Source organism: Lagopus muta, chromosome 12 (genome assembly GCF_023343835.1).
Source record: "Lagopus muta isolate bLagMut1 chromosome 12, bLagMut1 primary, whole genome shotgun sequence".
Lineage (NCBI taxonomy): Eukaryota > Metazoa > Chordata > Aves > Galliformes > Phasianidae > Lagopus > Lagopus muta.
The window spans coordinates 18259799-18272173 of NC_064444.1; the positions used below are offsets into that span (position 1 = coordinate 18259799).

The window sequence follows — 12375 nt, forward strand, 5'->3', positions numbered from 1 at the left end:
ATTCCTCTGACATTATCAGCAGATGCTAAGAGTTCAGTAAGATGCGCGCTATTACACAGCTTTTTTCTCCACACTACATAAGACCTTCCCCTAAATCTTGCATGCATTTTTCAACACCAAAAGCCTACAAGAATTCCTTGACTGCTTTAACTAGATTCTAGCTGTTCACTGGCCTTTAATTCATAAATATCTCTAGACAGGATGTGCTAAAAATTCCATTTCAAAGACCATCGTCACTTTCCAAACTCCTTGAAAGCTACTCCTTTTTCCCTGGAGGCTGCCATTCCCATGATGAACGGCCATGTCCCAGCTGGAGGCTCAGCCATGTGATTTGGAGCAGGACAAAGAACTCCCATTTGAAAGCGAAACAGATTCCCTCAGTCCTACTCCAAATGAAACTCATTCTTACCTCTTAAGACTTCTAGCTCTTTCTTTTCACTGGTTTGGTTACATTAGAGCATGTCTTTAATTCTGTGGCAGTAATAGTGACAAGTGCATTTTTGCTCGAAGTCCAGTAGCGTTGCTTAATGCCTCTCTGCTGGAGCTTTTGAAATAAAGGGTTTGATTTACCAGAATGAAGTCAGTGAATAAGACGCATTCATCCCGATACAAACAATGCAATTTTTGCTTTAGAAAACTGCCTGGTTGAAATTAAGAAGACTAAATCCCCGGGGCACACTGAGTATCCTCAGTCAGAAAAAGAACCATCTATTTTAATATGAAAAGCTATCTGCTTAGCTCTCTGCAATCCCAAGCACAACATCAGGCTGCCCAGAGTTCTGAACAGATAAGACATTATTTTGTGTGCAGACACAGACTTCAGAGATGTTCATTACTGCTCTAACTGCTCCAGTTAGCTCCCTTTCAGCTAGCAACAGAGACATTTTAATGACTCTGAAGAACCACAGCTGGACTCATTCTCCTGTGCCTTCATTACGAGTTTTCTGCAGCTTCATGCACACGTCAGGATCAGTTATATAAACACCACATTTCAGCCCACGAACGTTACACTACCATCCTTTTTGCTACTTGTCATGAATTCATTTTGAGTCAGTCCATGAAAATTCCATTGTGAGAAGCCAGTCCACACCCGAGATAAAAGTTTTTCATGCTCTGCAGCACTTGGATTTGCAGCGATGCAAACACAGCCACCACTAGTTAAGACAGGTTCAGTGCACAAATAGATGAGCAGTGACAAAGTTCAGGATTATTCTCACTTCAAAGACACTGATGGGATGACAGCACATCTCCCTAGGCTTCTGTTTACTACTGCATGGAGCTGTGACTCACCACACATCGCTTCTGGTGCGAGAAACATCAGGCAGTGCCTACAGACTGTTAGGACTCAGCTTACATCCATCCCACTGCAAAGCACACAGCCCTCTCAGCTTGCAGTCCTCCACGTCCAACTGCAAAAAAGGGTCTGGTCCAAATTCCACATGCTTCTTGTTTGATGGGCAGCCACATACAAGCAACCGTGCCAGCAATACCTACAGGTGCTCCACGCACACTTGTGAGGGGATAAAAACCAATTATGTGGCTGGGAGCCAATCCTGTCTAGGAATGGAGCTGAAAGCACCCTTGAAATGTGCACCTCTGACTTCAGCAAGAACTGAGCATTCTGCAGAGATACAGTCAATTATTTTGCTCCTTGGAGATCCTGAGGTGGAACGGAAGTTGCTTTGTACTCCTCAGCTAACAAACACGACCATCTCCAACTACAGGACAGCTTTCAGAATTCATTCACTGAAAAGCTCAGCATAGAAGCAACCCCGTGATTTTGGGATTCTCTGTGGTTAACCTGTGGGACAGCTCAGCAACCCCTAGCAGTATGTACACACCTGTGGTGATCAGCACCTCCACCACCAGCCACCTGTGGAAGAAAAAAAGAGGCTTGGTATTGGTAGTGTGTATCACCACGTACCAGCCAGGGTTAGTGTTTGCTTTGAAGGCTGCATGCTTGTGTGTGTCTTACAGAGGCCTCGCAGCATGAGCACGCTGTGGCATAGAGAGGGAGCCAGGCAATCCGATGCTGAGAACTCAAAAAAGCAGCCCTTGTGCAGTTTCAGGGTTAGACAGCTGTCTGAAGGGGTCCTGCAGTCTTTCTAATTATACACAACATTGGCTGTGAATTCAAAGAGTTGTAACTTGGTGACTGGTCTTATGGAACTTCCTGTACAAGAAGTACTAAGGTCACAGCAGCAACAGATTGCAGTCCTTCTGAAATTGCTGAGATCCTCGTGCTGAGACTCTAAGAATTTGGTGGAGGAAAAAAGAGGAGGTAGTGAGATTAGCAATGGTCCTCTATCGCCTGAGAGTCAGTCATCCTCTGCAACCCCAACAGAAAAGGTTGTAAAATTCTGAAATGATGTTAGAAGGCTCGATTTTTTAAAGGAAAAGAAAGTTACCTACTTCTTTACCAGGACTGGAGCATAGATTTGCCTCTATCACACTGGAATGCCTCTTCTAAAGAAAAACACATGGTTTGGAGAGGAACTGTGGAAATATTTTCCTTCTGTTCCTTTTTAGTTCTGGAGAACATGCAGGAACTTCCCGCTCAGAGCTTTTTTCCTTGCTGCTCAGGCAGTACTTGAATCTCAGAACAGTACAGAAATCAAAGATAGGTCTCAAATGACAAGGTAAATCCTACAGCAACATCTGAAATTTCCACAGGGCTACAGGATCCCTGCAAGACACACTACCCTAAGACTGCTTAAAAAACAAGAAACCGTATCAACACAGAAGGCTGAGGTCTTCACTGCAACAATCTGGCATCTCTGCACCCGGTGCATAAAACTACAGCGAGTCTTTGAAAGATCTGCACTGCCTCAGAAATAATTATGGAGATTTACAGTACCTAGACAATTTCATTTCAAGCTTTTTAGATATTTCTGAGGACTCGTTCTCACCTCCAGCAGAAAGGCAGGACAGTGGAATACGTTTCCTCTCATCTTTCACACTGCAAACTCATTATCTGAGATCAGGAAAAAAAAAAACAAACAGCCCCACAACCCAGTGCCTTTTGCCAGTTTCAGTTACGGAGCTTCCTGGAAAGAGCAGCACCCAAACCCTGCTGGGTTTTTGAACAGGCAGCATGTCCCACTCCAAACAGACTGTTTTCTTTACAGATATGCACGGAGGGAAGCAATAGAACAGATACTGCTGCTGATTTATCTGGGTTTTTTCCATAATTTTTACCCGCTCGCTCACAAAGAGCTGATTACTGCAGTTGTCAACACGTATGAAGAATAGCAAGTACGCTCCAATAAAAAGCATAATCACTGCCTATGAATGTCAGAGCAAAACCTTACTGGGAACTGGGAAATGAGAAGTTCAGCAGCTTCAGGCTGTAAAGGCACAGCTGATGCAGCACACTGTGCGATGGATGGATGCAGCTGTGAGCAGTTTCTTTGTCAAAGGGAAGCATGACGATTCTAGGGGACCAGAGGGCGGCTTCAAAGTGCAAACAGGTGGCTGCACAACACCCCCTTCCTTCAGCTTAAGGAAAATACTGCATACCTTCAACGTGTCTCCTCACAGTCCATACAGCATTGGGGTTACCGGGCAGCTCTGAGACGGCCATTTCAGATACCTAAGAGAAAACAGGAACCAGGTTCTTTTGACAATGGATGTTTAGGCTTGCTGCAGTCCTACTGTCATAAACAATCAGCAGTTTTTAAGCTTTCCCACAATTGGACAGGAAAGCTAGCAAATTCCCCACTCTAGGCTCTCCCCCTGATGCCAGATGTGCAAGGGGGTAGAATATATTCATCAGTGATATTGCAACACCAGAGCTCCAGAAGAGCAGCTTTAAAACAAGGTCATCCACCCCCAGCAAACAGATAGCAGCAGCAGCTGACAAAGACATTGGGAAAGTTCCAATTCAATACACTCAAGCATTAGAGACAAAACGCAGGTGGTTTAGAGTCAATAAAGCAAAAAGCCTTTGAGCTTGTACAAGTAAACAGCAGTCTTGTTTCCAAGGCACAAACCTAGAAAGTTACTCTCCCTCCAGGCTGTAGCAAAAGAAGAATCCCTTCATTAGAGCACCCTTATTGCTCGGATTGTCTCCTACGTTCCTTGCCCCTCAAGCTGTTTTTCCAATATGCTGGAAGGTTTACCTCAAGTCCATGTCTTAGAACCCTCAGAGATGACCGTGGCCCCCGACCGCAGGCCACATACAGCTGGGGTGTGTCCTCATTGGCAAGATCTGCTATCTGCATGGAAGCAGATAAAACAAAACTGAGCCACAGGAAGAGAACAGACCAGTGAGAGTCTTAAGCAGCTGGCTGAGAATTCAGCAGACCAGCTCTTCTATCAGCATTTAGTACAAAGCAATGTTTCTGGAAACTTGGGGTAACGCATCTTTGCTGACTCTGCTCGCACACAAAAGCATGGAAAACCAGTCATGCACCTGCAATCAATTCCTCTAAGTGAGGGGGCCCTACGAACAGAAGGGAGCTCGCTGACAGCAACCTACCTGACAACACAGAATAGGAGACAAACTGTCCAATTCATCCACCAGCACCAGGTTTTTGAGAGGTCGTGGCTGAAAAAAGAATGTATCTCCTTCCTCCAGAGGCATGGCAGAAGAGAACTCTGGTTCCTCATCATCATCACCCAGGTGGGCTATCTGGTACAGATAACTTGAGACACAAAGCGAAAGAAACAGCATGTTCAGTGCTGAGTGTATTCAGTCTTCTCTAATACAGCCCAGCCATTCAGCATGATGGAGGGAAATCCTTCCCTGTATCACACAGTTATTAAAATTTTGCCCTAGGGGTTATTTTCTTCATGGAAAAAAAATTAAAAAGCATTAGAAGGGAATCAGATGCTCATTAAATAAAATAACTAAAATCATGGTCTTGTTTGTAGCTGTAACTGGCAAGGTATGGCAGAGTTTCAGTGCTTTCTGTTTACCACTGAGCCTTTGAGACACTCCAGTGTTGGAGCCAAAGCATTAACTGACAATTGAAGCCACAAGCAAGGCTGAGGACTAAAGCCACAACTCCAGTCATGTATTTTATTGGCATATCCTCACCTTGTTATTCTCAGCCCCACTCCCCATTCCATTTTACGACCCTACACAGCACAACAATCAAGCTGAACTTCAGAGGAAAAAAAGAACTCCAGAAATACAGAGCAATGTACTTCTTGTCTTTAATGATGCTCAAATTAATGTGTCTCCCTCAAAAGCCTGCTTTATGCAGAGGAGTTCAGATTCACTCTGGTAAACTGGTCGGAACTCCCCCAGCTGGCTGACTCTGCAGATGCAGGCAGGAGAGCATTAATCTCCATTCCTGTAAACACACAGCTGCAAAGCCACCCTCAAAGGCACATGAAGACTTTTTGGAGTACTCTACACCCCTGAGCAGGAAAAGAGAAGGTCTTCAACAACACTTCTATTAAGAAAAGGACCGTACAGCTACTGATAAAAAACCCTACCAGCTCCTGGGTCTGCAGTTACATTTTGAGAGATGCTGTAGTCCACGTACAAGTTCAACCAAAATTGATCAAATGAACCATCAGGAGGTGACTGATCCTACCCAGGATGGAACGCCCACTTCTTCCAACCACAGAAACACATCATCTTTTGTTCACTGCACTACTATATTTAATCTGGGATCAGCAAGAAGAAAATTCCCCTCTTCAGTCACGCCACGTGAACAAAGAATTACTCTACCCATTAAAACTGAGATGCTGTCTTTTTACTTTTAGTGAAGTCAAGGGTCAGTCTGTGCTCACAGAGCGTTCCAGGGGAAAACCACTGGTGTGAAACTGTTTACTCACTGGTTTCCAAACTCAGATGCCACAAAGAGAAATCCTGTCTTCAGCACACACATGGCAGCAGCTACGGGCACGGTGTCAAAGTACTTCAGTCGAATCTCAGTGACCTGAAAGCAGAGGAAGACATGAACTTACTAGCAAGGCACTAAAGCTGTACATGTGTGACTTTAAAAGAAAAAAAAAAAAAGGCACCTGATTCAGTGAAGCAGAAATCTTTTCATTGCTTAATACTAGGGTAAGCAGCAGCAAGCTACTACGGTTTAAGTGAGGTATTTCAACTTACAGACTAGCTGGCTGTGCCAAGCTAGTTTCCTGAACTCACATCAAGATCGACTGCAGCACACAAACCAGAACTCTGCACGCCCTGCTGTCACTACGAGGAACAGCAGTTATAGCTGTGAGCATAACAGTATCACAGAAAACGTAGAGTATGTGCTAAACCCAAAATATTGTGTATTTATCACTTCAGAGAACCAGGCAAAGCTATGGACTAAGAACTCTCTAACTATGTGCTTCTTGTCACTCTTCAAATATGGCTTACCATGTCCTCATCAGTCTCCAGGGTGATTTTGAAGATGTCTCCCTGCTCTGTTTGGGCCAGGAAGAAGAACATGGATTTGGTCTTGTGTGTAGCAGAGCAGACAAAGATCATACCTCTCTCTGGGTCATCCAAGTCATTCTATCAAGAAAGAAAGCAGAAATGATTGGTGGAAAAGACCTGTACAGATGTGGTTTCGCTGACTGAAGTATTTCCATTTCACAGGTGCCTGAGAACTGACAGCACACAGAGAAGTTTTCCCCCATTATACCCAGCACCTCTCTCCCCCAAAAGGAAATACATTTCTAAGACCCTGTGCCTAAGCTTTCCCCTCTTTTTTGCCCAGACAACCCCCAAACATCAAAACCAAACACAGCAGTAACACAACCAGATGTTTTTCAGCACCAGGTATTTAAAGCTCTGCCAGAGAACATAATGATCTGCGTCAGCGAAGGAGGAGAACGAAGCCTTACAAGCAACAGAGCAGCTGTTGAATTCACCTGTATACACAACAGCAGCCATGACTCAACACCTCAAGTCAGCCTACCTTACACTGACAGCACTGCCCCAAGTGCCCGATCAGAGTCCTTGGAGTATTTTCAGCGTCAATCTCAGAGAAGAGACATGAAACCAACTCATCACATCAGGCCATGCCTACCACCCATCTTCCCCCACAGATGACACGTGCAGCCATCAAGGCAGATAGAGGCTAACAGATTCTTAATCCTGTTCTCTTCGCTTTAAATCCTCCCCCATAGTGGCAAATTTACTCAGCAACAACAAAGGAAATCTTATAAAAAGGTAAAGGAGGAATCCCAGAATGCTCACCCGTCTCCTGGGAATTGGGCATCTGATATCCGGCTGGTCACCAAAGTTTTTATAAGTGATGTAGTTTTCTGAGCAGATCAGCACCCCACTGGGTCCATCAGAACCACCAGGGACTGAAACACAACAAGGAAATGTCACTACGAGAAGAACTCTTACCACAGATCTGAACTACTATTTATGAAGATTTATTTTGGTCCTTTGAAACAGCATAGCTCTTAGTGCTCTGCATCACCCTGAATATGTGATTTTTTTCTAAGGAGAAAGAATACAGCTTTCTGTGCGGGCATAAAAACAGGGCAGAATGAACTGAGGCACCAGGAAAAAGAAAAACAAAGCATACATCTCCAAGTAAATTGCTTGTTTCATCCTTTATGTCTCATTCTCACCTAGAAAGCCACGCTGAGCCCAAAATACCACATCAGCAATTTGTCAGTGACTGGCATGTTTGCTTGCTGTCATAATAGCAGATGTTTTTCTGACACATCTTTCATCTAAGAATGTTTATTAAAATGGTCCTGTTGGGAGCCCAGCATAACGCAACACACTACTGAAGGGCAGCAGCAGCAGAGCAAGCAGATCCAGCCCAGTGTTTGTTCCTGACAGCTGCCAGCAGGTGATATAACAACAGAGTAGGCATACCTAGCTTTCAGCTTCTTTCCACTTGGAGAGATATCTGCAGATCAGCACTTCCTCAAGCTGAAAGTGTTAGCTTTGTATCAAATCCTGGTAGATGGGCCTTTAGAGATGTTTATTTACTGGCTTTTTGCATGCACGTCAGCTGCTCACATCCCATTCAGAAGAGTAGAACAGTACTTATGCATTATCTCAAATTACATTCTTTTGCATCTGTCACTAGATATTAAATTTTGTTTGACATCTAGTTTCTGAACAACGAGAATCCAAGGCAGACACAAGAGAGATGCAGAGCAGTTTGCAAACCTCAGCTGTATCTCCTATTTTTGCATATTTCCACACGTGAACCATTACTCATGACCTGGCTCACCCATTAATTTCTACTGATGGCTCAAACTGCTAACCAAACAGCTCCTAGCACCTAAAGCATAGCAACAACAGAAAAGGAACCGAACAGATCCACGGGAAAGTGAGAGAGCAGCCAGGTGGGCAGTACCTGTTATAAGGAAGTTGCCATGCTCTTCCAGAGGCTCACTGTATTTCCTAACTACGTGGTTCAAACCCAAGTCCAGCTCATAAAACGTCAAGGTCTGTTGTGTGTTGGCTGCTGCTTCTCCTGTTGGATCGTTGTCTGCTTCCTAAAACACAAAACACGAACACTTAATTCCAAACACCAACGGCATCTGTGTGTTCTGTGAAAACATTCTAAGACCTGAAATGGCACGAGTGAGAAGCAGCAATTCAAACACACGCAGAGATCATTTTCACTGAAGTCTACAGCAGCAGTGGGAGCTTCACATCCCCAGCAGTGTCTACACAGAGCAAGATCCTCATCAGCTCAAGCCTGTTACCACACAGTAACCATGTCTGCCATCAAACACAGCCTGTGGTTTTCCTTCAGCCTCCAGCCAGTAATCATACCTCCACCCTCTCTGACACACAAGACTTCAGGGCACTGTAAATTACAACATGAAGGCTTGCCCTCGAGTACAGCTTTAACCTCTAGAACAACAGAGCAGACACTTTTCTTTAGGTGCTTATTCAGACAGCTGACAGGTACACTGTCCAAAGCAAACAACTTGGTCACAATTCAGGCAGTATTTTAACAGCAAAAGGTTTGCTCTTCATGTGCTACTCACTGACAGCACCAAGTTGTCTCTCAAAAAAGGAGAAGCAAAACTAATATATCAAAAAAGAGTCAAACATCAAAATGAAGCCCAAAAGAGTTGGCTGAAGGTGCTCCAAAAGGTTCAGGGGAAGAAAACATGTGCAGTTCAGCAGCAACAAGTTAAGAATCACCAAAACAGAAGAGACCTTCCAGCTCTAAAGGTAAGACAAGAACGCAAGTAAGCTCGAGACAAATAAAAGTCATCTCAGACAGGAAAGGCACACAACGCTCCCTGGTTCCACAGACAGGTGAAGCAGGACAGAAGAGAAGTAACAAAGTGCAGCAGACAGCAAAAAGTCACCAAAGTCTTCTCACCTCGTAATCCATTTCCAGACAAGCAAACATTGGGTTTTCAAACCCCACGTCAACTCCCACCACGTGGTAGACCAAGGTATTGGCCTTGTGGGCTTCCAGTGGGGACGAAATGGTGAGCCGAGCTGCAGCATCTCTGTTTAAGATATACACCAGCTTCTGCTTTTCAATAGCACCTGCAAGAAAAGGGCAGCAATAGTTGGCGATGAGAGCTGTCAAACCTGCATCCCAACACAAACCTTCACAACAGAACGTCAGCATTATTTTGCTGCTGAAATCTGCTATTGGTTACATATCCCTGTGTCAGCAATTATCTTCAAACACCTCACTTTTAGTATTTCAGACTGTAAGCAACAAATCCAGCTCTGAAAACTAACTCTGACTCTTTGGGTTAGTTCCAACTAGCCCAGTATTCAGCCCATGGTAGCTACAGGCAGATCTACCCACATTCCATAACACAAAACACGATGGACTGCATGGAAACAAGAACAAGTTAAAAAAAAAAAACAGCTTTAGCAAACTAAGGAAGTTCATGCACTCATGTTTATTCTCACTCCACAAGCTTGCCATCCCGTTGGCTGTAAAAACACAACTGCTAGCAATGCTGGTCAGCCAACCAAGTAAGATGCCTCATGGTAATGCTTAAACTACCAAAGTGTTCTTTCTAGCTATGAAGCCTGATCAGAGATTCATCTAGTTGTCTCCACACTACACGTCAGAGAAGAGACATGAATTCACAGCATCATTTCAGGCTGGAGGAGCTGACCACACCACAGACGGATGGCTGCAGCCCTAACTTTTCTCCCAGACATCATACATCAGGGTTCTGCCCGCTCACCACAAAGCTGGCTGACTTCTTTCCAGACTGCTTCGGCCCAACGTTAGAATTTAATTTGTGCAATTCCATCAGCATCAAGGAACTATTTCAAGGGTCTGCATTCTCCTTCACACGTCTCACAGCCTACCAAACTGCCTGAGAAGAAGTACTTCAAACACACCCGACAGAAACTTGCTATTAACTCCAAGACAGGAAGTAAAACCAAGCAAAAAACCAAGCCTCTAGGTCGACTTACTGATCATGACAGCACGGCCCTTTGGGTCTACGGCCAAGTACTGGCCTGGAACAATCCTGCGACATCCACTCTTGCCAAAGGTTTCCTGATGAATCTTCTCAAACACGTTTTTGGAAGGCTGGTACTCCAGGATAACAATGCGCCCTGAGTCGCTGCCCACAACAATGTAGTCTTTGGTCCCTCCTGTCAGCCGGAAGGCCATGAGGGAACGGATGACCCCAAACACTTCCACCGTCAGCAAGGTGTGAACCTTCCCCGTGTTGGGGTCTGGGCGGAGCAGCTCCAAGATCTTGCCCCGAGAAACAACAATTTCTTGTTGTTTGGTTCCTGAGGAATGAGGAACAACACAGCAGAACAAGCAGTTAAGATAAACACCGCCAGAAAGATTACAGAATATTTTTCTGTATATTATCAATGTGTAATATTCAGGGTGACAGAACATCCAAGGGATTTTTGTTTACTGTTGTCAGAGAACTCAAAGCACCAAGCAAGGTGCCCTGTGTTTCACTATCTCTTAATAAATTGTGAAAATAAAATATTAAATTAAATCTGCACGTGAGATCAAGCCAAACATTCTCTCTTTCCACACGAACCAATCGCTCAGGTTGCACACTTGGGATCAAACGATAAGACACCTCCAGAAGTAAAAGACTTAACTATATTGATGCAGAGTAGCTACAGCAACCAAACAGCACAGAAATTATTTTTCTTCTCTACTGTCTGAAAGAGCCTGGGCCAAAAAATGTTACAGGGTAGAAAAAGTTACCTGAGAAGTTGCCATGGATGGCATAGCTGATGCCCGTGGCACGCTGTAACGTGAGGTTGTACAGGAACATGGTGACAGTGGATTCACTTCACTTTCTCGTAGCGGCACTGAATCTGCAACAGGTATTTGTACAGCCAGAATCATTCATGTGGCACAAAAGCAGAACTGATGCTCTCTTATTAATCTGCAGTTCTAACCTTAATCCTTATCATAGAATCATTGAACTGCAAGGTTGGAAACGACCTGCAAGATCATTCAGTCCAATCGCCCTCCCATCACCACTGCTACAAGCACTAAACCAGATCTCGTAGCTCTTCATCCAGGCGCCTCTTGTACACTATCAGGGACGGCGACTCCACCACCTCCCTGGGCAGCCATTCCAATGCCTGACCACCATCTGAGAGGAAAAGTTCTTATGTCTAAACTAAACCTCCTCTGATACAACTTGTGGCCATTTCCTCGGGTCCTTTTTTTTTTTGCCTGGGAATCCTTCTCAGCAGATTTAGAGCTTACAGCCACTGCTGACTGGCTCAGTGACAGGACGGTGGGGGACTGTTTTAAATTAAAAGAAATGTAGGTTAAGTGTTGGGTGACATCTTTCCCTCAGGGCCCTGGCACAGCTGCCCAGATTAGCTGTGGATATCCAACTCCTAGAAGTGCTCAAATCCAGGCTGGACGGGCAGTCTGACCTACTACCTGATTTAGAGGTTGCCAACCCTGCCTGTGGCACAGTGGGGACCTGGTGATCTCTGAAACCCTTTCCAATCCAAACCCCTCTATGGTTCCATAGCACACCTTCCCGTGCCGTTACCCCTCGGCTGTACCCTGAGCCCCGCAGCACGGGGTGGCGATTCCCTCCCTCGGGAACAACGCAGGACGAGCACAAGCCGAACAAGCCGCACAGAAACCTCCGTCCTTCAGGCCCCCGAGCGATGGAACCTGCCCTCCGCTCCCGAACCGCCTTCCCCTACACCCGGCCCCAGGATCCGCCTCAGGCTCAGGCTCAGGCCCGGCCCGCCTCTCACAGCCCGGGCCCCGCGGGGCTCACGGCCAGCTCCTACCCCACAAATGACGGCTTACACGGCACTCACTTAGCCGAGAGCCCGCCGCCGGACAGGCACAGCACGGCGGGGCCGTCCCTACCGTGCGGATGGCGGCGGATGCTACTCCGGCCTAGGCGGGCGCCCCGCCGACCCGCTCAGCCATCAGCCCTGCGCCTGCGTGCTGCGCTCCCGCGCTTCCTCGCTGGGGCCTTCCTCGAGGCCCGGCG

The 12375-nt window shown here is 45.7% G+C and overlaps 1 protein-coding gene and 1 non-coding gene across 4 annotated transcripts in view; both read right to left on the reverse strand.

Annotated features, from left to right (window-relative positions):
* Positions 1–12359, reverse strand: part of SF3B3 (splicing factor 3b subunit 3) — a 28364-nt gene extending 16005 nt beyond the window's left edge. The window contains exons 1-11 of one of the 3 annotated variants that reach the window (XM_048958150.1): positions 12249–12359; positions 11106–11218; positions 10340–10666; positions 9270–9442; positions 8283–8424; positions 7154–7266; positions 6329–6466; positions 5791–5894; positions 4481–4646; positions 4122–4217; positions 3520–3592 (exon numbers count right to left, since the gene is read on the reverse strand). In XM_048958150.1, the coding sequence (XP_048814107.1) occupies positions 3520–3592; positions 4122–4217; positions 4481–4646; positions 5791–5894; positions 6329–6466; positions 7154–7266; positions 8283–8424; positions 9270–9442; positions 10340–10666; positions 11106–11175 (1402 nt within the window). In that variant the 5' untranslated portion in view covers positions 11176–11218; positions 12249–12359. Of the gene's footprint in view, positions 1–3519; positions 3593–4121; positions 4218–4480; positions 4647–5790; positions 5895–6328; positions 6467–7153; positions 7267–8282; positions 8425–9269; positions 9443–10339; positions 10667–11105; positions 11219–12185 lie in introns of all 3 variants that reach the window. The other 2 variants (XM_048958149.1, XM_048958151.1) reach the window with 2 other exon arrangements.
* LOC125699513 (small nucleolar RNA SNORD111) lies at positions 9940–10021 on the reverse strand. The gene has a single exon (XR_007379593.1). It is a non-coding gene; the product is annotated as a small nucleolar RNA SNORD111 (small nucleolar RNA).
* Positions 12360–12375: the final 16 nt, after the last annotated feature.